The sequence below is a fragment of the Aedes aegypti genome, chromosome 3, assembly GCF_002204515.2.
Source record: "Aedes aegypti strain LVP_AGWG chromosome 3, AaegL5.0 Primary Assembly, whole genome shotgun sequence".
NCBI lineage: Eukaryota > Metazoa > Arthropoda > Insecta > Diptera > Culicidae > Aedes > Aedes aegypti.
This window is the reverse complement of record NC_035109.1, coordinates 300,765,333-300,792,868: the sequence shown is the minus strand read 5'-3', so window position 1 is coordinate 300,792,868 and position 27,536 is coordinate 300,765,333. Positions and strand designations below refer to the sequence as shown.

Below are 27,536 nucleotides of genomic sequence, written 5' to 3'. Positions count from 1 at the left end.
GATTGATATCTATCTATTTTATTGATGTTTTTCGGTGAACAAATAAAACATTGATTTATCGTTTGCGTAACGTTTCGGCCTACTGCACTAATTCGGCCATCTTCAGACGCCTAAAATTTTTATTACAAAAAAAAACACAAATTCATATAACATTTTACATACATTTTTTTTCCACCACAACTCACATATCAATCACCGCAGCTGAAACTACCTCCTTCCAATCCAGCTGGGAGATCACGTACAACTGTTCAGAGAGGTACTTTGCTGTTGTGGTGTACGTCCTCTACCATTCTCGCTTCGTCTTCTTTTGTTATTGGTCATTTGTCGTAGTTTAACCACTAACGCATTGTAGTTAGTGTTGAACAAACCACACTCACGTTGTAGGTTGACTGTATTGTTTTCTCCTGCCAATTTGATATGGAAAGTCTCCGCTACGATCCTGCTTTCCTGGTCAGCGATGCGTTCAACAATTTTTGTCTCGTCAAAATTAAATACATGTCCGTCAAATAATGTGTGGTGTGTTAGTCCTGTCCTGTTGTCTTTTCGTTTAACATCATTCTTATGTTCTCTTATTCTCGTGTCAAGTTTTCTTCCAGTCTGTCCTATATGCATCTTTCCGTCTCCAGTGCCACACGGTACAGAGTACACCACATTCTTCTGTTGTCCTGGTGGAATGGGATCCTTCAGCTTGGTAAAAATTTTGTTTTTCAGCTTGCATTTGGGTTTTACCGCCAAAGTAATACCATTTCCCTTGAGGATTTTTTGTAATTTCTCGCTCAAGCATGGTACATATGGTACAGAAACATATTTAGTTTCCTCCCGTTCGGCAATGCTCTGTAACCCGTTGTAATGCTTGTGTACCCTTTGTTTCAGGACGTTTTGGATAAACCAATTAGGGTAATTCAACACATGTGTATAACAATACAAAGTTCATCATATTGCCGATGCGCAAAAGTTATTTTATTGTTGGTTTAGAAAAGTATTGTCTTTCCCATATAAGAGAAACGAAGAATTTTGTATGGAGACTGCAAGCATGTTGAAAAAATCGATTTAATCTAAATTTAACCGTGCAATTCCAACCAAATTGTGTTTGAAATGAAACTTAAAGTCGTATTTTGCATGTTTGGTGGATTATATCACAAAACTTGTTGATAAATCATTGATTAAATTTTATGTAAATATCAATGAAACCAGTATATTATGCAACTTTGGCGACCTGAAGCTAAAAATTGTGACGTGTTGGAACATTTCTTAGAACGGCATCATATTCAGCAGCCCCAATTCTACTAGAGACACATTATTTGATCCTTGAGACACGCAACAATGTCATTTTTGTTACGCTGTGTAATCGATAGCGATGCTGTATAGATGTATGATTCACTTAGGAAAAATGTGTTCTGCGTATTTGCAAGTCCATTTGGTACAATATTCTCCGTTTAATCTAACTCTGTTCCATATCTTTGTGCTATCCATAACAAATAAGCTTTGCGTTGAAGCACTGCGAAAGTACTTCAAAAACACTTTGTTCGGAAGTAGTGTTTGTACTTGTCATGGATGCAATGTCAAACTAATGCATTCTAACAAAGCTACCATTCTTCCATTAGTCATTGCTGTACCAACTAGGGCAAACGTACCATATGCGGTGCACCTAATAAAAAACAGCCAAAATGTGGCTATAAAATCATGATATATGTGATTTTAACGCACCAGTCGATAGACTTCAAGCAATTCCATCAATCAAAAGTATGAAAATCACAAATTATTCAAAATTTCCCTGCCAAGCCAATAATAGGAACATTGTTCCTTTGGCGGATATATGCTTTTGGTATGGTTCCTTTAATGGCGCAATCCACTGAATTATTATGAGGCCCTTCACTATGGGTACTGATGCACCACTATAGGTGTGAAGTAACGAAATTCTTAAGCAAAGTAATTGTTTTAATCCGTATAGGTCTGAATGGAAGTAAAAAAACTGAAACTCTCAACGCTAAGCGAATACTCAACGGAGTTCATTTATTTTTACTGTTACACATATCTTGTTTCTAAATGTGACAGAAGAATCTCAAGAATGTTCCTGTGGCACATTGGTCCAGATTTTCAAAACCTTATAAAATTAATAGTTATTGTTGAAGGTACTTCAAATATTTAAAGAAGAGCTTCTTTATATCGTACAAATCGCTCCCCGCCACTCCCCGCGGAGATATCTTGCTCAAACGCGCGTTTAAGACTAAAGAAATCGAAGACTCTTCTTGTCTAAGCTTGCCTAAATGATAGTTGTTGGAAAAAGTTGAGAGCCAAAAAACGTATGACAAATAGCATTTTTGTTACAATTTTGCCCTATGACACCGAAAAAATTGTGATTATGCCCTAAATAGAGTCTTCCACCCTAAATCATGTTCCAAAACCGAAATTTAAGCAATAATTTTGCAAAACTGGACCAATATGTGTGGAAGGAGTTTTTTAGGTGGGTTACTGGGTCAGGTCGTGTGAAAAGAATGCTATGCTTCTGCATCCCTTAAGGCAAGCAAATTTCAAGTCACATATAATTCTCGGAATCGGCTGTAATGTGGCCAACGCCACTATATCGTAGAATTTTAAAACAAACGCATGTATCCTGTACAGTAAATCGGATTGTGGTCAAAACAGACGAAAAACAAATAACAAAGCAAGCGTGCTCACAACCGTTTGTCCTAACTTTTGCGGATTGGGATACAATCAATAGAAAGATTGTCATGACAATTACTGGAGGCAACATTGTTGCACCTTTTCAACTCGTGATTAATCAGTAATTTCAAACACGAAGTCAAATTTGTTTTACGGATGCTGTTGGTGGGCAAGTGAATCACTGAACCTGTATTGTCACCCCACCGGGACGCCTTAAATTTACGACAAAGTCCCAAAAAATAGCACTTTTTTACCCGACTTGACCCAGTGACCCACAGAAGTATTCCCGAGTTCCGCTCAGGGTTGCCACATATATAGATTTATTTGTATTTTACAATTTTCTCGAATATTTTGTAACTAAGAATCTGTATAACCAGATTACAGATTCGTGGGGCCTTCCTTAGCCTAGTGATAAAAGTCCACGGCTACAAAGCAAAGCCATGCTGAAGGTGTTTGGGTTCGATTCCCGGTCGGTCCAGGATCTTTTCGTAATGGAAATTTCCTTAACTTCCCTGGGTATAGAGTATCATCGTACCTGCCACACGATATACGAATGCGAAAACGGCAACTTTGGCAAAGAAAGCTCTCAGTTAAGAACTGTGGAAGTGCTCATAAGAACACTAAGCTGAGAAGCAAGCTCTGTCCCAGTGAGGACGTAATGCCAAGAAGAAGAAGATTACAGATTCTTTGAAAAAATACAGACATACAGATTCAGTATGCAGAATTTTGAAAAAAGTAAACAGATTCATACTGTTTTTTTTTTGCAAAAATGATAGTATGTATTTTGGAAAACTTTTAAATTTGAACTGAGATGTGCAAATTTTGCTTTGTACCATGACCCCACAGTTATGGATCAAATAGTGTGGAGTCCAACCTATAAAATTCAATAAAACGACATGGAAAACGTAAAATTGTAATTTAAAAGCACGAATCGAATCGTTTCAAATTGGAACTTCGGTTAGTAAACTATTTTGAAAGTAATATTTACATAGGATTGCATAAAAATTAAAAATTGTGTCGGTTCCTGAAAACCATATTATGGATCAATTTTCATATTATGGATCAAATTGTGACATATTACGGATCAGTGCGCAAAATCAAGAGATTTTCAACTCAATGCATCTGTATTGCATGGTATGGTGAAAGTTAACAATGTGTCATATATTACTGCAAAAATAGCAGTGTTAGAGCTGGAAACAAGGGTAAAATGCCCTTTTTATTGTGATACTGCATTGTAGTAACTGAGACATGAACTGTTTCCGCTCCACACCAAGTTTTCCTCCCATTTTTGCCTGCTAAAATATGAAATTTACAAACCTTGATGTTTTATTAGTTTTATCCTTAGTGCTATTGTCTGAAAATGTCGAATCCAATGCATAAAATAGCAGAAATCTACATTCTTTGGAAGTGATCCATAACCGTGGTAAACAATCATTTCCTGGTCCACATTATGGATCACTAGTTAGAAGTGATAATATTCGGTGTTTTGAATAAAAATTCATGTAAAATGTTTTCCAAATGTGAATTCATTCTAAATCGAAGCGAACGAACATAAAACATGCTATAACATTTGAATTTTACCACCTATGGGAGCTTATGAATGCTGACGGCACTTCTTACAGAAAACGACCTTATAATGATAGCTGTGTGGTACCAACTAAACATTTGTCAAAAACACCGTTATTTAGCGGTTGAATGTTGTGCTTAACATTACAAATGGTAGAAGACAAATAGTATAACATGGGAAAAATATGTTTTTCGTCAACGTTTATGTTTTGAGCGATTTATCCGATGTTGAACGCCAAAGTGATCCGTCTGTGTGGGCATGGTAGTTACAAATGATGAGTACCGTAAAACGGGGTAACTTGGATAATGCGGGTAACTTTGATAGTGCGAGACCCTTAACATATTGAACAAAATAAAAAGTTTCGATTAAGCAAAACGAATACAAAAGTAAAGAGTATTAATATGACACTTCATGTCAAAGCTATTTCCGTTGGAATCAAGTGCATTTGACGATTTATATGCAAATATTAAAAATTTATAAGATATTAGCATATTTGCAACGCTTACGAACAATCTGTTATACGATCACTATTTGACGAAGTCATAATGAGTTCGTCACTTATCCTTGACAGCTTAGTTATAGTAGAACATGAATTCGATCATTCGTGTAGTAGGCCATGAACTGACAGGACGTTATTTTTCTGATGACTGACATTTTTTTCTCTTTTCTATGTGAGAAAATTTTCAAGATCTACGGATTGGATTTGGTGTTTTGCCTGTGTGGTGCGGTAGTAGACGATTCTCTGTGTGGTGCGGTGTGGACGATTCTCTGTGTGGTGCGGTAGGAGTTATTCGAGGGCGGGTTGCAAGCTTGAAGCCATTGTGAAGCTTTGCCCGTTAGTTTGGCCTCTGAAAGGACTCTTTGTCGGAGGATACACTTCCTGTGTGGTGCGGTAGGAGAATAGAATTTCCTGTGTGGCGTGGAAGGAGTATATCAAGAGGACGTTATTCGCTTTGAATCATTGAAAATTGAAGCCACCTTGGTTGCAGTTTGGTTCAGCTGAAGTTTGTTGAGTATTTTTTTTTTAATTTTATTTTTTATTTTTCTATTCTTTTAAATTATAATAATACTTTTATACTAATTGTTGAGTTTCCATCATGGAAACTGATGATGGAGAGGGGTCTAAAGAAAACGTTCTACCTAATGATCCCTCTTCATCGAATAAATCCTTTCGAGTAAAAGTTTATCCGTCTAATTTTCCTGGACCTTTTGTAGTATACTTTCGTAAGAAAGAGAAACCTATCAATGTTTTATTGATCTCTTCTGAGATATACAAATTGTACACGTCCGTTAAAGAAATTAAAAAAAATTCTCTGGACAAATTGCGCGTAATTTTTGGATCAAGAGATGATGCTAACGCTCTTCTTGAATCCAAATTATTTTTTGATTCCTATCGCGTTTATGCTCCTTCTAATGCATGCGAAATTTATGGAATTATATACGATGAATCTTTGGATTGTGAAGATATCAAAGTTCATGGTTCAGGCGTTTTTAAGAACAAATCCATTTCTCCTGTTAAGGTTTTGGATTGTGTTCGTCTATCGAATTTATACTTTACAAATTGTATAAAAATAACGTTCTTCGGTTCAGTTCTTCCGGATTACGTTATGATTTATAATGTAAAATTTCGCGTGAGACTTTATTATCCAAAGCTCATGCATTGTGATAAATGTCTTCTGTTTGGACACATTTCAACGTTTTGTTCAAACAAACAGAAGTGTTCTAAATGTGGAGAAGCTCATCAATCATCCGAATGTAATAAAATCTCTGATCTATGTTTTTATTGTAAACAAAAACACAACTCTCTAAAAGAATGTGTTGTTTATATTGATCATCAATCTAAATTCAATCAAAAAATTAGAATAAAAATTTATTGTCCTACGCTGAAATAACAAAATCCAATAATAATTTTTCATCTCCCAATTCATTTGATATTTTGCATGATGATGTTGAGAATGAACCACCACAAAATTTGAATAATTATGTTTACAAACCTCCTAGTAAAAGGAAAAAAATTTCTAATAAATCTTTAAACAACCATTTGTTTTCTGAACCTCAACCATCTACTTCTTTTGATACTTTTTTCCCGATATTTGATAGCTCTTATCAATTAATTTTGAATATTTTGGAAAAAATTGTAGATATTTTGGGATTGAGTGATTTTTGAAAAAAAAAATAATCGAATTGATTTTACCATTAGGGTGCCGGTGCCATTAGTGGACTACCTAAGCTATAAAAAGCATAACAAAATAACGAAAAGTCTTAGTAGAGATCTTTTGGCGTCAACAGAAAGATTTCAACCTCTACTATATGGGAAATATATAAAAAGAGTGATAAAACTAATTTTTTAACATAAAATCGCTCGAGCCACTATTGGCACACGTGTTCCAGTAGTTGCGCTAGTGCTCCAGTAGTAGACGTTTGGGAATTATACAAGGAATTTTAAACAAAAAGGCAAATTTTTACACAGGTTTAACATTTTTCCCTTCGAACAGCAACTAATATCTTTCGAATGAAGCATTAAGAACATCTCTGGGACTGTTCTTCATTTTTATACATCCATTTTAAAAACTGCTTCCATTCGTTGATCCACTACTGGAACACGACGGCAACTATTGGTGCAAGAGAGCAAATTTTGTGCGTAAACTTAATTATTTATAAGACTTTTTGATTAAATAAAAAGCTGAAATTTGGCAAATCGACTAAACTAGAGGCGATCTATCCACCAAAAATAGCATATGTCGTTTTTATCAAAAAATGTACGTTTTATTCCATAGTCCAATCTACTGGTACATTACAACCATTGGTACCGGCACCCTATTGACCTCGTTTTTAGATAAATTGAATTCATTTGTTCCCCTTATTTCTTCTCTATTTTCATCCTAATGGCTTTAATCAATTCCAAGAAATTACACATTTTAAAATGGAATTGTCGTAGTTTTATTCCTAAAATTGATAGATTACAAGTTTTATTGAGTAATTTCGATGTAGATGTGTTTTGTTTAAATGAAACGTGGTTAGGTACAGCTAGATCTTTCCGTATCCCTAATTATAATATTTTTCGAAAAGATAGAGATACTTCATTTGGTGGAGTTTTAATTGGAATTCCAAACACAAATAGAATATGTGGCTGTTACGATTAGAAATGAAAAAAATGAGTTTTCAATTATATGTTTTTACATCCCTCCAAATTCAAGTTTTAGTTTGTCAGAAATTAAAAGTATCTTAAATGAAATCCCATCACCATTTTATATATTAGGAGATTTCAATGCACATAATTTTGCCTGGGGTAGTGAAAAAACTGATGGTAGAGGTTCATTAATTATGGATTTGATTGATGATTTGAATTTGAATATTCTTAATGATGGATCGATTACTAGGATTGCTGTGCCTCCTAATAATCATTCAGGTGTTGATTTATCTTTATGTTCAAATAATTTATCAATGCAATCATCTTGGAAAACTATTCATGATGGGGACGGACCTGGTGTAGTGGTTAGAACACTCGCCTCTCACGCCGAGGACCTGGGATCGAATCCCATCCCCGACATAGTCACTTATGACGTAAAAAGTTATAGTGACGACTTCCTTCGGAAGGAAAGTAAAGCCGTTGGTCCCGAGATGCTAGGGCTCAAGGGCTAAAAATCTCGTTAATAAAGTCAAACCAACCAACTATTCATGATCCGAATGGTAGTGATCATTTACCAATTTTGATTAATATGCAAACTTCTGAAGACAATGAAGTGTTTTATGAAGCTATTACTCCCGATCTTTGTAGAACTGTTAATTGGAGTAATTTTTCTGATCTTGTTTCCATTTCATTGGTCAATATTGTCAATTCAGATACTCCAATTGATTGTTACAATACTTTTTCAAAATTGTTAATAGATTGCTTGCAAAAATCTCAACATAATAAACCATCTTTGAATAATACAAAAAAAAAATCGTCCTTCGTTTTGGTGGGATAATGAGTGTTTCATTTCTTAAGGAAATAAATCTAAAGCCTTCAAATTATTTCGCATATCAGGCTCCAGAAATGATTATTTTCTATATTGCAAAGCTAAAGCACAGTTTACTAGACTCACTAAATTTAAAAAGAGAAACTATTGGAAAAATTTTGTTGAAAATTTGGACAGAGAGACTTCTTTATCTACTTTGTGGTCCGTAGCACGTAATTTAAGAAATTATAATTCTTCTCCACCTACTATTTTAAAATATTCAGAAAAATGGAAGGATGATTTTTCTTCTAAAATTTGTCCTGATTTTGTTCCTCCGTCTATTGGTTACAAAACTAATTTAATAAATTACTTTCCTGATCTTCCTGATAGAAAATGGATTATTTCTATAGCTGAATTTGACATGGCTTTATCAATAACCAAAAATACTGCTCCAGGTATTGACAACATTAAATTTATTGTACTTAATAATTTACCATATGAAAGAAAACTTCATTTACTTTCGATATAAAATGCTTTATTTTGTCAAAATATTATTCCTTTTGAATGGCGTTTCATTAAAGTTATAAATATTGTCAAACCTGGTAGAGATCCAGCATTTGCTGATAGTAGTAGATCTATCAGTTTATTGTCATGTTTGCGGAAATTACTAGAACTTATGATTTTAAATCGCCTTGAATTATGGGCTGAGGACAATAATATTTTTTCATCTTCTCAATTTGGATTTAGAAGAGGTCTAGGTACTCGTGATTGTATTGCACTTTTAGCTTCACAAATTCAGCTTTCATTCAATAAAAAGCAGGATGTTGTGTCAACATTCCTGGATGTTTCTGGAGCTTATGATTCTGTGTTAATTGATTTATTATACAATAAAATGCATAATTTGAAAATTCCAAATTTGATTGTAAATTTTGTATACAATTTATTTTCTTTCAAAATCATGAATTTTCATCATGATGGTAAATCGAAAATAATTCGTTACATTTATTTCGGTCTACCACAGGGATCTTGTTTAAGTCCTTTTTTGTATAATTTATTCACAAGTGACATTGCTTCAATTATTCCTAATGGATGTTATTTATTACAGTTTGCTGATGATAATGTCATTTCTATCAGTGGCAAAAATAGAGAAATTATAAGACATTTTATGCAATGTGCCCTGAACAATATTGATATGTGGGCTCATGAAAATGGTTTTTCTTTTTCTGTAAAAAAAAAAACAAAATATATAATATTTTCGAGAAAATATTCGACTTCTTTAATTCATTTATATTTAAATGGTATTGAAATTGAACAAGTTGATGAATATAAATATCTTGGTATTTGGTTTGATTTTAAACTTAATTTTAATTCTAATATTAAATATATTCAAAAAGTTTGTTCAAAAAGAATAAACTTTCTTCGTACAATTACAGGGACTTGGTGGGGTGCAAATCCTTTTGATTTAATTACACTTTACAAAACTACTATTCGTTCACTAATGGAATATGGTTGTTTTACATTTGGGAGCGCTGCACGTACATATTTTGTCAAACTTGAAAAAATGCAGTTTCGTTGCTTGAGAATTTGTTTGAAACTTATGAATTCAACACATGCTCAATCAGTAGAAGTTCTTGCTGGTATATTATCATTGAAGATTTGTTTTCAAGAATTGAATTGCAAGTTTGTGATGAATTGTTTTTCAAATAATCATCCTCTCATTGATTTTTTGAAATCTTCATTTGATATTAATCCTACGAGCAAAATGTTAGATTCCTTCATTCATTGCTCAACGGAAAATATTGAACCAATTCCTTCTTATGCCTTTTGTCATTCAAAAATTTCCATTCATTCATACAAACCATTAATTGATTTGTCTCTATTCTATGAAATGAAACAAATTCCAAAATTTCACCATTCTCATTTTGCTAACATTCTATTCGAACGCAAATTCAATGGAATTACTCCCGCACAATTTTTTTATACTGATGGTTCATTGATTGACGGCATCGCAGGTTTTGGTGTCTATAATTTATGTTCTGGTCATTTTTTAAAATTGCAATCTCCTTGTTCTGTTTTTTTTTTTCAGCAGAATTGATTGCTCTTTATTTTGCGTGCAACTTGATTAAAGATTGTGCACCAAATATTTATATTGTTTGTTCGGATAGTTTGAGTTGTCCCCAGGCTTTAAATACAATTAATTTCAACTTCAAAATTCATCATATTATATTAATTATGAAAAAAATATTGTTTGAACTTAGTTCTCGAGGATTTATCATTAAATTTGTTTGAATTCCTGCTCATTGTAAAAATTAATGGGAATGAACAGGCAGATACGTTAGCTAAATTTAGTTTTCATCATGGAATAATTTACAACCGTAACATATTTCCTTCTGAATTTTATCCAAAATTGAAAGCAAAATATCTTTTGGATTGGCAAATGTGTTGGGATTCGAGCGACAAAGGACGTTGTTGTCATTCTATTTGTCCTAAAGTCAATTATTTTCCATGGTTCAGAAATATGCCAGCAAGTAGAAATTTAATTTGCTCTTTTTCGAGATTGATGTCGAACCATTATATTTGTCACAGTCATTTGTACCGCATCAACATAAAAGATTCCAATTTATGCGATTATGGGGAATTTTATGAAGACATCGATCATATAGTATTTCAGTGTGACAAATTCATTACTCCAAGAAATAAATTCATCAACAATCTATTAAATTTGGGTCAACCTATTCCTGTATCTGTACGTGATATTCTTGGTACAAAATGGTATCCTGTAATGAAACTTTTGTTTCAGTTTCTAAATGAGATCTCATATTTGGTTTGATACTCTTTGTGTTTGTTTTTTACGTTTCTTTTCAGATGTCCGGTTGGATTCGTTTTTGATTCTCCCCCTCACTGGCTTTCAATGTCAATCCTTAGTTAACGCTGATTGTGTTGTTTCAAGATTACGGCTCTGTTATGGTTCACACTTAAATTATTTTACGGATTCCTGTGAAATCTCAACAGCTGAACAGTTCGGTGAAATAAATTAACGGAGTACGGTAAATTTTTACAGTATTCGGTAAAAATCACCGTAATCCGTTATCCGTTTTGTGCCTCTTTGAGAAAGATTTCCAATAGAAATCACTCAAAGGGGTTTTTCCCTCTTTCAAAATTATAGTAACAAATAAATAAATAAATAAATAAATAAATAAATAAATAAATAAATAAATAAATAAATAAATAACATGAATTCGATCTCAAATCTTTTAGCGAGAACCATTTTTACAAACTGGGACCATTTTTGTAATCTAAGTCATAAATTTCCGTATAGCGTTAAACGCCTAGAGGTATGCAACACCCTATAAATGTTCCCTAATGCATTCAATTATGTTCAATTTATACTCCATTATCAAAGTTACCCCAAAACAGAAAACCGACTTTCCATTACATGAAAAATTATATATCCATTCAGAACAAATCTTTTGGTAACCCATCAACTGCAATTGATGGGTAAGATACCAGTACTTGTTATAATTCTATGAAACAGCATGCATAAATATTCAAGTTTTCTTCGAAAAAACTATCAAAGTTACCCCGTTTTACGGTATTTCCTTAAATTTCTTCTGTAATTCTCATTTCTATCAGGGATACAGATTTTAAATACGATATTTTGCTCCACCCAAGTAACATAAGCAGCTGAACAACAGTTTAATCAGCTGAAATAATCTTTAGAGTGTGTTCGAGCTCACCGCAACGATTCCCCATTCATTGCTAGGCGCACTCTGCTACAGCAGATGCGCAGCAGCGCGTATTCAATTTCTCTTCTTTCGCCCCAGCTAGCAGCAAGCAGCCCAATTGCTTTCATGCTGTTGCTTTGGACTGCGTGATGCTAGCTGTTGGCGCATCAAACCTTTGTAACATTACACTCATCCGTACTACCTCTAGGATATATAAGAGGCACCTCGTTCTGTATGTAAATTAGTCGTAAGTCGTTGTTGTAACCGTAGAGTATCCCCCACCGAGCATGAGCACTGCCTCTCGGTGGTGGGCAATAAATCAACGTGAGAGTAATAGTTTGCGTAGCTTCGTTATTCGTCTGCCCCTCCGAGACCAAAATAGAAACACAACGTAGGGCCTGGTCAACCCTGGACGAAACAGAGTGGTTTGTTCAACTCTTATTCCACTAAAATGTTTTTTTGGGCAGGACACATAAATGCAGATAATTTAGGGAAAAAATATACAGATTTTATTGTAACAACCCTGATTCCACTTTTAAGAACTACATATGTGTATTATTAGACTGACAAAATAAATTGAAGCCGTTAGTATTCGCTATGGGTTTTAGTTGAGGGTTTTAGTATTTTCGCGTTCAATTATTCCTATACGGGTTAAAAACCTTTCCAAACAAATTTAATGCATATTATTTGATTTGCTTGTATCATTTTCGTATTGAACATCAGAGAAAAATAGCACATACTCATTTATCAGTGTAAAACATGTCAAAACACGCTACCTCCACTAAGGGAGCGTTTACCCTAACTCCAGTTTCGTAACTTAATCCATTTAATCCGGGTTCGTGCCTCTGTTTCAGAATGCGAGCTGTAGACGGAATCGCCTTCCATTATGCAAACAACAATACACTGAACGGCAGCGATGTGGAAATAGTCAAAGAGCAGGGTAAGTAACCGACCGTCAGCACCACCACAAAGCTGGTAAGCACCGTTATGTACCGGATGAACGAATTTCCGTTTCTTTCTCTTTGGCCCCGGCAGATGCACTCTACGATGTTCCGGTGGGGTTGGTCGTGCTCCTTTCGATTTTCTACGGAACAATCAGTATTATAGCTGTGATAGGCAATTCGCTTGTGATATGGATTGTCCTGACGACCAAGCAGATGCAAACCATCACGAACATGTTCATTGCGAACCTGGCCTTGGCCGATGTCACCATAGCAGTGTTTGCGATACCCTTCCAGTTCCAGGCTGCGGTCCTGCAACGGTGGAATCTGCCGGAGTTCATGTGCCCTTTCTGTCCGTTTGTGCAGCTGCTGAGCGTCAACGTGTCGGTTTTTACTTTGACGGCCATAGCCGTTGATCGACACCGGGCCATCATCAATCCGCTCAGGTAAGGGATCGGAATTGAGACTGTAATCTAATTACTAACCACAATTTGGCTCCCAAAGGGCACGTGCTTCGAAAAATATTTCCAAATTTGTCATCAGTGCCATCTGGATGATGTCGTTCGCACTGGCCGCTCCAACTCTGTTTGCCCTGCGTGTGGTTCCCGTGTCAATCGTTAGCCTGGGTGAGTGTTCGAACACGTGGCACAGTGGTTCCTGCTACATAGCAGGGGGTCATGAATATAAAATGCGATTTTATTTATTAGTATCCAAACATTCCAAACCTTAAATTAATTTCTTCTATGTTAGAAAACACTATCATCCTAATTTTGTAAAACTAAATTAAGCATTTATTAGAATTTTATTAACAATATATTACATTTCATTTGTCGTAGCAGAATTTTACAGGTCAATTTATTTCACCTGCTTATAAGAGATAGATAAAAGAACGCTTTAATTTTTTTTAACCTAACTTTACCTAAATATATAACGCATTTTGTCTAAAATTATTTATTTTTTTTTAAATTTTTCCAATATTGGATATTCTATGAAACTCAGTAGTAGTATACCAGGGAGGAAGCTTCAGAATCATTTTCAATATTTTATTTTGAATCCTCTGCAGAGCTTTCCTCCTGGTATTACAACAGCTAGTCCATATTGGTACAGCATACAACATGGCTGGCCTGAAAATATGTTTGAAGATCAAAAGCTTGTTATTAAGACAAAGTTTCGATTTTCTGTTGATAAGTGGATACCGAGTTAAATGTTTATCTACATTAGGGTGCCAATGGAATGTATGGGCAAAATTTTGCCATCGAATTTCAAAAAATGGTAGTGCTCAAAAGTTTTGTCTCCTCGAAAAAAGTCCCCATGCAAAATTTGAGCTCAATCGGACTTCATTAAGTGGACCCCCAAGACGGTCAAAGTTTGGCTTTTTTGACCCATGAAAAATCTCCAAATCGAATAGAAATCGAATCGAAATTTTTTTTTTATGCCAGATGTCTTAGAAATGCATGAAACGTCGAGATCTGGTGTTATTTGGAAAAATTTTTTTCGGAAAAATCGACCTTTTGGGACTTAATAAATTTTTAAGTTGGGGGAGTGAATTGAATTTGAAATGAACGATTTGAATTCAATTGCTGAGAAATTCAAGGCAATAATATTGAAACATATCCTATATTATTGTTGGCCTCTGAAAGCATATTATATGTGATATTTCATTAGGGTGGTTCATTTACTTTCCATTAGGGTGGTCCTTTTTGTTAAAAAATAAAAACAATAAGAAATAGATTTTTAATTGAATATTGAAGACAATAGTATTGGAACATCTCTCACATTATCATAAGCCATTTTCTACATTTATTATGTGGTATTTTATTAGGGTGGTTTACTTATTTTCCATTACAGTGGGCCTTTCTGTCGAAAAATCATAATTTGAATGGGATATTAAAAACAATAGTATTTTATCACCTCTTTCATCATCGTAGGCCATTTCCTTCATTAGATTCGTGATATTTCATTGAGAAGGCTCATTTATATTCCATTACGGTGGTCCTTTAAAAAAATGGAGAATTTGAATGGAATAATAAATACAAGAGTAATTATACATCTCCTATGTCATCGTAGGCCACTGTTAACATATAAAAAGTGATATTTCGTTGAGGCTTTTGTCCTCAGTTTTGCATAAGGGTGATCATTTAATTTGTAAATTTAAAAAAAATATTATCAATAGATCTAACAAATCAACTTTGTTTGTATATTAAGGTTTTTTTTGAATAGGTAAAATAAAACGTTCCAATAACAATAATCAGTGAATTCAGTGAAGCACAACTCTAACTGCCATAATCAAAATACAGATAAAAAAGGAATGAAATAATTTTTGACGTATTCAAATTATGACAATAGCTTGATGAGCGAAGATGAAGGGCAACAAAAGTGTTTAGTTTATATTTTCAAAAGAGATTCTCAGCCTTGGGCTCCTTCATTCCCGAAACAAAAGTACGTTGCCTTCTGCTTGCTATATTACACGCGATTCAGTTGTGACAACGTAGGCAATTCCAGTTTTAACAATCAGTTCTCGTTTATGTAACAAAGTTCCTTATAGAAATTTCGTCGGAATTTCATATGGATTTTTTCGTTGGAGTTTTTAACGGAATTTTCTTTGGAGTTTCCTTTGGAATTTTAATCGGAATTTCCTTCGAAATTCCTTTTAAAAAATTTTATTGGAATTTCCTTCGAAATTTTCCTTGGAGCTTTCTTCGGAATTTAATTTGGGATTTCTTTTGGACTTTTGAAATTTAGTGCGGAATATTCTTAGAAATTTCCTTTACAATTTTCTTTCGAATTTCTACAGTTTTCTTAAGAATTTCCTTACAAATTTGCTTTGGATATTCCATAGAAAATTCCTTAGAAATTTTCTAAGAAATTTCCTTTTAACTTCCTTTTTTCATTGCAATTTGCTTCGGGATTTGCTTTGGAATTTTCTTTGGAATTTACTTAGAAATTCCCTTTTGAATATGCTTTGGATATTTTTCAGAATTGTCGTCGGATTATTCTTTGGAATGTGCTTCAGAATTTTTTTAGGATTTTATTCAGTTTTTTTTTAATTTTTTTTTCGGGATTTCCCTTATATTTTGAAAGTTTCCATCGAAGTTTCCTTTGGAATTTCTTTTGGAGCTGTGATTTTTTCTTCGAAATTTCCCTAGAAATTCCTTTTTGAATTTCATTCGGAATTTGCTTTGAATTTTTTTATGGAATTTTCTACGCGATTTTCGTCAGAATTTCCTCTGAAATTTGCTTCGGAAATTCCGTTGGATTTATTTTAGTTTCCTTCGGAATTAACTTTGGAATTTCCGTCGAAATTTCCTTAGGAGTGTCCTTTAAAATTCCTTTGCAGTTTTCTTTGAGGCTACTTATCAAATTTTCTTCAGAATTTCCTTTGGAATTCCTTTATTACTTCCTTCAAAATTCTCTTTGAAATTTCTTTCGGAATTTCGTTTGAAGTTTACTTCCAAATTTGTTATAGAGTTTCCTCGGAATTTCCTTTGAAATAACCTTTGGAATTTCCTATGGAGATTTCGGAATTTTATTTAGAAGTTTTGATTGGAATTTTTTACGGAATTTTCCTTTGGACTGTTTTACGTCATTTTCATCAGAATTTCCGTTGAATTTTCTCGGAATTTACTTTGGAATTTCCTTCGAAATTTTCGGAATTTTCTTAGGAGTATCTTTTAAAATTCCTTTGTATTCTTCGGAACTTCATATTTCATTTACTTCAGAATTTCCTTTGGAATTTCTTCATGAATTTCTTTCAGTAAGTTGCTTCAGGAAGTTATTTTGGATTTCTTTGGAATTACTTTCGGAATTTCCTTCTTCAGTTCTTTAAAATTTTCTTCGGCGTTTCTTTTGGAATTTCTTCCGGAATTTCTTCTGGAATTGCCTTCGGAATTTCCTTTGGAATTCGCTTTGGAAGTTCCTTTGAAATTTCTTATGGAATTTTTTTTGCAATTTCTTTTAGAGCTGGCTTCGGAATTTCATTTGGAATTTTTTGCGCAATTTTCGTCCGAGTCTTCTTTGGAATTTGCTTCGGAACATCCTTCAAAAATCCATTCGAATTTATTTTTATGGAATTTTTTTTTGAATTTACTTTGGAATTTCTTTCGGGATTTGCTTTGGAATTTCGTTTGGAATTTCGTTTGGAATTTCTTTTGGAGCTACCTTCGGGATTTGATTTGGAATTTTCTACGTTATTTTCGTTGAAATTTACTTTGCAATTTGCTTCGGAATTCCTTTTGGAGCTTCATGCTAAATTTGATTCGGGATTTCATTTGGAATTTCTTTTGAAGCTTTGAAATTATTTCGGAATTTTCTTCGGAAGAACCTCTATAATTTTCGTTTCCTCTGGAATTTCCTTCGGTATTTCCTTCGGAATTTTCTCTGGAATTTCCTTCGGTATTTTCTTAGGAATTTTCTCTGGAATTTCCTTCGGAATATCCTCTGGAATTTCCTTCGGAATTTCCTCTGGAATTTCCTTCGGAATTTCCTCTGGAATTTCATTCGGAATTTCCTCTGGAATTTCCTTCCGTATTGCCCCTAGAATTTTCTTCGAAATTATCTCTGGAATTTCCTTTGGAATTTTCTCTGGAATTTCTTTCGGGATTTTCTCTGGAATTTCCTTCCGAATTTTCTCTGGAACTTCCTTCAGAATTTTCTCTGGAACTTCCTTCAGAATTTTCTCTAGAATTTCCTTCGGAATTTCCTCTGGAATTTCCTTCGAAATTTCCTCTAGAATTTCCTGCGAAATTTCCTCTGGAATTTCTTTCGAAATTTTCTCTGGAATTTCTTTCGGAATTTCCACTGGAATTTCCTTCAGAATTTCCAATGGAATTTTCTTCGTAATTCCCTCTGGAATTTTCGTTGGAATTTTCTTTGGAATTTCCTTCGGTATTACCTTTAGAATTTTCTCTGGAATTTCCTTTGGAATTTGCAGAACTAAATTGGAAAGGTCACTGAGGCTCAATGCTTGATCTCTGAGATGAGTGCATCTGAAATCACGAAGTAGCAAGCGGATTTTGTATGAGACGAGGACTCCGAACTGGTTCAGCTTAGTGAAGTGTTGCATTCCGAATGAAAATCACGCAAAACTTTTCAAAAGGACCTTTCTAACAATGAGGGGCTTTCTAGAAAACTCTTTTGTTGTTAACTAAGTTACCTTTACATTTTTCGTCGAACATTACGCAAATATTATGTAGTAGTCCACACCATAATCTTTCGGTCTGTAGATATTAAGGTTGAAATTTTTACAATGACACCATAATTAAGGAAAGTGGACGAGACTTTTGCGAGAAATCATGGTTTCAAACTGTACGAAAAATGATGCACCCTAACGGAAAATGAGAGAAACTCCCTAATGAAATATGTTAACAGTGTCCTACGATGATGTCGCATATCAAATGGAACTAGAGACGCATGAATTCAGAGGAATTTAAAGCCTCGCTAAACAAAAATGAAGACAATGGCCTACAATTATAAAAGAGGTGTTAAAATACTAAAAGGATCAAATTCAAAATTTCTTGATTTTTTTTTAATTTTCGGCAAACACGAATGGAAAATAAGTGAGCCACCCTAACAAAATATCACGAATCTAATGAAGGAAATGCCCTACGATGATGAAGGAGGTGATAAAATACTATTGTTTTTAATATCCCATTCAAATTATAATTTTTCGACAGAAAGGCCCACCGTTATGGAAAATAAGTGAACCACCCTAATAAAATACCACATAATAAATGTAGAAAATGGCTTACGATAATGTGAGAGATGTTCCAATACTATTGTCTTCAATATTCAATTAAAACTCTATTTCTTATTTTTTTTATGTTTTAACAAAAAGGACCACCCTAATGAAATATCACATATAATATGCTTTCAGTGGCCAATAATGATATAGGATATGTTTCAATACTATTGCCTTGAATTTCTCAACAATTGAAATCAAATCGTTCATTTCAAATTCAATTCACTCCCCCAACTCAAAAATTTACAAAGTCCCAAAAGGTCGATTAAAAAAAAAAAATCCAAATAACACTAGACCTCGACGTTTCATGCATTTCTAAGACATCTGGCATCAAAAAAAAATTCGGTTTCGGAAATGTCATGTTGGAGATTTTTCATGGGTCAAAAAAGTCAAACTTTGACCGCCTTGGGGGTCCACTTAATGAAGACCGATTGAGCTCAAATTTTGCATGGGGACTTTTTTCGAGGAGACAAAACTTTTGAGCACTACCATTTTTTGAAATTCGAAAAATCGATTTTCATTGGCACCCTAATCTACATGAGCCCTAGAGACTTAACTTCATCTGACAAATTAATTGGAACCGCTCTCATCGTGACAACATGTATACATGAAGGTTTGAAATAAAGAGCTTATTGTTTATGTGAGTATATTATAAGTTAAGTTTTGGAAGCATTAGGAGAAATCTTCCGTTTTAACGTAAAAATTGTTTATATGATAATATGCCTTTCATTTCAAAACATTTCAAAATTTATGACATTTTTTTCCACTCAATTTCTCTCACTTACACTTACTGACTTATTTTAAAAAGTTTAGGTAGGAATTCAATAATAGTTATTTATGCAACAAGTTGCAAAATGATGATTTTTTCAGCACGAGTCGTACATTTATCCAGCGAAACTCGCCTAGTTGGATATATATGACGAGTGCTGTAAAAATCGAGCTTTGCAACGAGTTGCATACAACATTTTTTGCAATAACGATAAATGCCGGTAAAGTTGGATTTTTGGGGATATTTCAAGAAAATCCACATGACCATCCATGCGTTGTAGCAATTCAGTATCTCTCAATCAGGTAGGCTGTGGAATGACTGTCACAAATTTCACACTTTTATTGCTGGTTTTACTTTCAAAGACCCCGTCTAGAATCTTCAACCATATTGTATATGCTGAATTATCAAGATTACAAGAACCGCCTCATAACGCTCCCGTCCTATTGTTTATAGTGAACTCATAAATCCTCTACTTCCGCAAGACTCAGAATCCCCACGGTCAACAAGCTTCTGATTCTAGGATCTGAATCCGATTTAATTCGGTTCGTCAAATGGATGAAGAATCAACTTAAGTTCTAATTCTACATCCATTTGACGAACCGAATTGAATCGGATTCCGTTCCTAGAATCAGAAACTGGTTTGAGAAAATCACAGCATTTCAATAAATCACGTATGGAGGTGATCCGACGCCGATTCGGTAACTTCCAAAACAGTACTGAAAAGTGCTACTTTTCGATACTGTTATAAGTGCTGAAAAGTAACACTTTTCAGCACTGTTTGTATCGGTAGGAAAATTAGGCTGCTATGTAGGTGATTTCCTTGATAAAAAGTAAGCCGATATGCAATCGAATTGCAAAAATATAATTATGCAACTTTGGCTTGATTACCAAGTCATTATTAAACAAGTATCACGATTTAGCTGATGTCGAAAATTTGGATTCATGACCTCTGAGGGAACCACTGTGCTATTACGTTGATCCAATCTTGTTCCGTTCACCATTGAATATGCTTCATTTCCAACCCGACAGGCGAAACCAATGAAACCTACATCAATATGACGAAACCATTTTGCCAGGTGGTCAATTTTGAAGAGTCGGAGATGCTACTGTATCGATACATCCTGACGTTGGTTCAGTACTTCGTTCCACTTTGTGTCATCAGTTTCGTGTACATTCAGATGGCACTCAGACTGTGGGGCTCGAAAACTCCCGGAAACGCACAGGACTCGCGTGATATGACAATGCTGAAAAACAAGAAGAAGGTATTGAGGTTGCGTTACTGCTTGGTAGGGTGCGATCTATTTTTCGATTGAGCACTTTCGTATTATTAAATTCGTATTGTCTCTTTAATTCGTAACACATAAAAAATAGAAACCTCAATGTTTGAGCCAAAAATATTAAAATTGAAAGGTAGCATAAGCGACTTAAAAGTGAATTTTCAAGTTATAATATATTACTTTCAAGAAAGTTTACATAAATGTGTCATTTTTCAATCAATTCTGAAAGAAAGTTTAGAAAGCTTGTGGAATATCAAATTAATCTTAAATCAAAGCTAGTCTTACTTCAAAATAGTTTTATCAAAATGTTTCTTCATTTTGCTTGAAAAGTGATCTTTGTTTGACCATAAATTAATGAATACTTGTTTATGTTTCAGGCTTTGGGGTTTCTCTTTTCGTGTGATTTTAATTCTGCTCTTTTGAACATTTCACAACATTTGACAACTTTTGAAAAATAAACCACACCCTACTGCTTAGTCGTTTGATGTTCAAGGGAATCATTTATACTCATTACTCATACGCAGGTCATCAAAATGTTGATCATCGTAGTGGCCCTGTTCGGGATCTGCTGGTTCCCGTTGCAGCTGTACAACATTCTACATGTTACCTGGTCTGAAGTGAACGAGTAAGTAATTTGATGCTGCGGAAAGTGATCTGCATATGGCTGTCATTGCATATGCAACGATAGATGGCGAGCTTTTCATCTGTTCATCTGTACAAATCAGATATGACATTCATTTTTTTTTTGTCTTCACAATAGGTATCGTTACATTAACATCATTTGGTTTGTCTGTGATTGGTTGGCTATGAGCAACAGCTGCTACAACCCGTTTATATATGGGATCTACAATGTAAGTATCTTACAGCTCTTCTGGGAATTAATATTTCGTAGAATATTTTTTTGCAATTTCTCATCGTAATTGGCTGTTGTTCATCATGCCAAAAGGGGAATTGCCAATCTGACATGAAACGGCCTACTTTCCTGCACTGAAGTACACAGTGCGGGTATAGTCATTACGCAACTGAAAGGGATCATACACAAATTATGTCACGCTAAATTTCAACTTTTTCGACCCCTCCCCTCCCCTTTGTCACGTTTTTGTATGAGTCCTCCGAAAATTTTGTAAGGCTTGTCACGCCCCCCTTAAAGCGTGACGTAATTTGTGCATGACCCCAAACCAGTATTGTAATGATTCATTACGAAACGCTTCCTCAGTACGCAACTGTTTTGAGTTGCGTAATGAACCACATCACAACAATTTTTCAGAAAATCTAAAATAATGGTGGATGCATACCGATATAATTTTTGATACCCTCAAGTGGTCTTCTACGAAATTGCAAAAAATGTTGTACGTAGCTCGTTGCAGAACTCAATTTTTACAGCACTTGTCGTAATTATCCTACTCGGCAAGCCTCGTAAGATAAATTTACGACTCGTGCTGTAAAACTCATCATTCTGCAACTTGTTCCGTAAACTACTATTATATGTGATATCTCTTACATAATTCTTAAATGATTCTTATAAATTTAACGAGTGATACGGTGGGGTTTTAACTCACGACCCTCGGGTCTTGCAGAACAGCTGCGCGTTTACTGCTAAGGCTTATTGGGTCCCTACGTTTTACTATCTTTAAAAACATCAAAAATTTATATGCAAAATCCGAAGGAAATTTTTCAAAATATTACTTCTTTAATTTAACAAATTACTGAAAAATACAAAAAAACATATCTGACGACATTTTCCGGTTGCTTTTTATTAATGATTTCCCGATAAATTTCTTAAGTAAGAAATTGATTGAAGAATCCTTAACTGCTCGTGGTTCAAGGTTAGTGACATAGTTCACATACTATTTGAAGCTGAGCATAACCGGTGCCGAAAATTCTAATCATTACCTCAACGATTATTCTTACGTAAGAACTTTTAGCAGCAGAATCTGCTGACACAGCTCTTAAAACTCCATTTATTAAACTATAAGAAACATTTCGTTAACGATTTTCCTAATTTTTGAGGCTAATGCATTTTTCTTTTGTTCATGTGTAACTGCGGTTGAATAAATCTTGTAGTAATATACGTAATTCGCGACGCTTGATCTTTTCCGAATCGCTAGAATACATTTCACGAATGCGAAGCTCGTGAGTTCCGTCTATAGCTAAATCGTCCACGTAATAATTGTTGCACTGTTGTTGTTGTTGTTGTTCCATCATTCTTGTATAAACATATTTTATTCAGGTAAAAAAAGAAAGTGAAATAAAATCATTCGTGGGGAGCTGAGCGCAAAAAGGTAATAATTATTAGTGAAGAAAGCTAATTTCCCGTTATTTTGATACGGCCGAATGCCATCTGACCAAAAAATGGCACTACTGGAAAATAATTAATAGCATGATAGAACCAAGATGTGAAGCTCATATGGTATAGAGTGCGACTCTTATTCTTCAAGGATAATGACATCACTGCTTAACTTAATAATACTACCTTCCACTTTATTTATGCAGATAAGTGAAGAGAGGCTATGATTATTCCAACATTATCAATTCAAAGAATAGCCTATTTTGCAAAGAAGGTAAAATCTCTCATGAAAACATTAGAATTCATTATGTCAACAATCCTGTCATCGTTGTACTTGTAAGAAAAGCTGATGATTAAAAGAAGTAAAAATATCTAACTGAGTATCAGCAAGTGCAATGCCAATTATCATAAGAACAATATGATTTAAAAGAAGATTACAAGAAGGAATAACATCTGATAAAATGTAAAACAACTGTAACGTAACCATACCTGAAATATCATAAAAAAATTGCTTGTCAATTCAGCAATGCTAAATTCCAAAATGAAAAATTTATTGGTTCAATATTTTGGGCCGTACTTCAGAACCTTCAAATGGCGTTCGGCCAAACAACATTCGGAACTCTAATCACGAATTGTCTGAATACTGTTTGGGGCTGTCTATATACCAAGTTGCCAACTTAGAGGGGGGTAACTTACCTCCAAGGGGTGAGCCCACGCTAGTCCATGGAGAGGGGAATGGGGGTAAATGAAATGACCATGTGGACACTAATTAATAGACGAGAAATTAGATTGAACTATTGAAATTTTAGATGATAATTAGGGTAAAGTATATAACTTGGACAGGGAGGATCTCGAGGAGCTTTTCGTAAAGGAATTTTTCTCGATTCCCAGGACATAGAGTATCTTCGTACCTGCCACACGATATACAGATGCAAAAATGGTCAATTGGCAAAGAAAGCTCTCAGTTAATAACTGTGGAAGTGCTCATAAGAACACTAATCTGAGAAGCAGGCTTTGTCCCAGTGGGGACGTAACGCCAGATAGACGAAGATAAGTACCGGAAATCATGTATTGCATTATTAACACACTTACTACTGATTAGGCTGACCATATGCTAACCGAATAAAAACGGGACAAATGAAGAACAAAACGGAACAATCGAACGTAGATTATGCAATTCCCATAATACCCTACATCTGTGTATGATTCAATAAACCCTTTTTATAATTTAGTAAACGTTACAAAACTTATAATACATTTATCCATCGTTTAAAACTATTCTCATACAATTTCTTATTATTCCATCGTTGTTCGCGATTCATTTCAATGAAATCTGACAAATCCCGTTTTGTTTTTTTTTTCAAACTGTATGCGATTCCTAGAGTAGTAACCCATAATGATACTTTGCTCTGAAGTTGATTATTTTCTATTATTCTACCAAGCAATCAAGTCAATGGGATCATTAATAACTATTTTCAACTTATTTGTTATGGTATTTGATATCCAATTCCAAATAATGCTACTATTTTCACAATTTTTAAACCTATGTTCAATGGTTTCTGTTTTTCCGCAAATATTACATTTATTGTTACTGGTACCTTTCACTTTTTTATCTACTAGTTTTTGTTTGCTAGGAACTATATCGTTTAAAACTAAAAATACCAAGTGTTTAAGTTTAGAACTGATAAATTTTTTGTTTAAGATTTGCCATAATTGATCCCATGGTCTATTTGGAAATTTCGTTGTAATTTTAGGTGTAATACACTGTTTACTTAGAAAGAAATTATAAATTGTTCTACAAGTTGAAATATTAATCTGATTCTCTAAAATTTGAGCCTCACGAATCCAGTCACACGTGTTTCTGGTTATCGATTGACTAAATTCTTGTAAAATCATAAAACAGTCTTTTCCATTATTTTGGCCAGAATTCAATAGCTTTTTAATAAACAACGATTAAGTTTTGCTTTCAACGTCAATGAGCCCTAGTCCACCCTTATCTACATCGAGATACAGCTGATTAAGACTTACTCTAAATATTCCGATTCCTTTAAATAAAAAGTTCCTACAAGCTGTTTTGATTTCTGCTAAATGAGAATTATTTGGGGGAAAAACTTGTGATAAATACCACAATTTTGAAAGAATCAAATAATTTAAAATCCAAGTTTTTTTTGGAATATGTTGAGGTTTCTTTTTTGATGGATATTAATTAAATATTTCATGGTCTGTATCATTTTTGAATAGTTAAAATTTATCGTTTCTCCGAAATTTTGAAAAATTTCAACCCCAAGAATATTGAGCGATTTGACTTCTGTCAAAAGATGCGGTCCAGTTCGACAATTGTTTAATCCCATGAAAAAAGATTTCTTGACATTCAATTTAATTTTAGCGAAATCGCTAAATTTATTGATGATATCTAAAATTGTGTCAAACTCTTCATCATCACGGATGAAGATGATGATGTCATCTGCATAAGCGATAACTTTGTAAAAGATATTGTCTATGAGACAACCTCTAATACTATTACTTATTTTTAGCATCAGTGGTTCAATGTACAAAATAAACAGAGCCATACTCAAGGGGCATCCTTGTCGGACTGATGATCTGATTGGAATTTCATTGGTTAGAAATCCGTTGAATAACATTTTGGATGAGGCTTTTCCATACAGATTCTTCAAGCAGGTTATAAATTCTATTGGAAATCCAAATTTCTCCAAAACCAACCAAAGATAATCGTGATTTACACGATCGAAAGCTTTTTCAAGATCGAGATTTACTATGGACCCTTTGAATCGTTTTGAGTTCGAAGCTTTGATATTTATGTTCCTGATTTGCATTAGATTTGTAGTACATGATTTATTGGGCCTACAAGCCGATTGACCAGGGTCAATAAGAGATTCGATGATATTTTGCATGCGATTGTACAGAACTTTTGTAAAGATTTTGTAATCACAATTCAACATACTAATTGGTCGTTTATCGTTAATTGAGCATGATTCTTCTTTTTTTGGTATTAAAGTAATTATACCTTCAGTAAATGATGGATCTGGTTCTGTTCCAGATAAAGAAACAGTTGAACAATTTGACCAAATCGTGTTGTAGTTCCTCTAAGAAAACTGAATAGAATTCATACGTAAGACCGTCCGGTCCTGGGCTTTTCTTTTTTGTTGCTTGTTTCAGTACTATTTCGATTTCTTTAATTGTAATAGGAGCATTAAGACGTTCGCGGTCGTCTGCAGTAAGATGTTTATCAATGACATTGAGAAAGTTATAACAACTACCGAAAAGCTAAACATTACATATAATTTGCAATTGGATTAGATGGACAAATTGATGTGAAGATTTGCGAAAAAGTTACACGTTTTCTCAGTGAGAATCGAACTCACGACTCCCCGATCTCTAGTTGGGGCGCGTTACCACTACGGCATGAGAGGACTCATGAACGCACCACCGCCACGTGTTGCCGCCGCAGCTAGCTTCGGACAGTTAGATTTTTCGTGACCTTCACTTTTGCAGTAGAAGCACTTGTTTTTCAGCCCGTCATAAAAAATACGAGCTCGGAAATGTCCGACATAGAGGTGAGCTAGAATCTCTCTTGAGAACTCCATGTGGACGCCACGCACACCCGTAAAAGTGTTAACATTCACTTCACTAGGGAAACGTTCGCGCACGTGTTGCCGTATTGTACCGTATTGACCTAACACATATTGGATTTCACGGTCCTCGATTTCGGGTGGCAGGTTAAAGATTCGCACGTATCGGAAGATACGGCACGCTTGATCCACTTGTACCTCGGTCACTGAACCGTCGTCATAACTAAAACTGTAATTTTCTTCTGAGTCCGCGATGAAGGCAGAGAACGTTGGTTCATCGATCACTTTCACATAGAACTGACCACCATTTTCGTCTTTGTAAATGGAGTGGGTATCCGCTGCTGATGATTTCAGGTTTCCGAGGGAGAACTTCAGCACTTCCAGATGAGATGGCACATTGTGTGAATCTGGTAGAACGTGTAGGGTAGAAGCACCGGTTTTGGCCATACGCCAGTTGTAGCAATAGTGAATTTTACACCGTTCTACCAAGCCAATCAGTATAAAACTTTTTGTATTCAGTAGATCACATTCACATAATAGAACTACATTTATTTACTCGTCCAAATTGATTCAAAACATAAGAAAAACAATTCATTTCCCTTATAATTTTAATTCTCATACACCTAATTTGGCCAGAATACTCCTGATTTGGCCAATCCCATAAGAAATCAAAGTGATTGGCCAATTTAGAAACCGAAGTTAAGTCTCTGGCCAAAACTGGTTCTGGTGGCCTATATTGTCCAATGATATTTTCGAAGCGAAGCGATGGTTTTAGCTCAGATTCGATATTCACACACATAATATGGATCGAAAGCTTGCATTTGACATATTTGTAGTAGAAATACGGCTTCCCATATAATTTTTATTGACATTTTCTCTTAGACTGGCCAAAATCGGTGCTTTTACCCTAATTACTTTTTGTACACTGATTCTCATCCCCCTACTGATATTCGGTAGCAGCAAATTCTTCACAAAAACAGAATACTTCCTAAAACATCCACTAAATGCAAAATTTGTATTTTTCTTTCTTAAATGGCAATC

At 34.5% G+C, this 27,536-nt stretch overlaps 1 protein-coding gene across 2 annotated transcripts in view; it reads left to right on the top strand.

Moving 5' to 3' along the window:
* The window catches only part of LOC5574266 (substance-K receptor), a 103,839-nt gene that overhangs the window by 66,385 nt on the left and 9,918 nt on the right, over positions 1 to 27,536 (top strand). Inside the window, exons 1-7 of one of the 2 annotated variants that reach the window (XM_021851325.1) lie at positions 12,078 to 12,319; positions 12,749 to 12,834; positions 12,930 to 13,281; positions 13,340 to 13,461; positions 20,371 to 20,603; positions 21,143 to 21,243; positions 21,379 to 21,469. In XM_021851325.1, coding sequence (XP_021707017.1) covers positions 12,750 to 12,834; positions 12,930 to 13,281; positions 13,340 to 13,461; positions 20,371 to 20,603; positions 21,143 to 21,243; positions 21,379 to 21,469 — 984 coding nt within the window. In that variant the 5' untranslated portion in view covers positions 12,078 to 12,319; position 12,749. Of the gene's footprint in view, positions 1 to 12,077; positions 12,320 to 12,748; positions 12,835 to 12,929; positions 13,282 to 13,339; positions 13,462 to 20,370; positions 20,604 to 21,142; positions 21,244 to 21,378; positions 21,470 to 27,536 lie in introns of those variants that run through there. The other variant, XM_021851324.1, reaches the window with a different exon arrangement.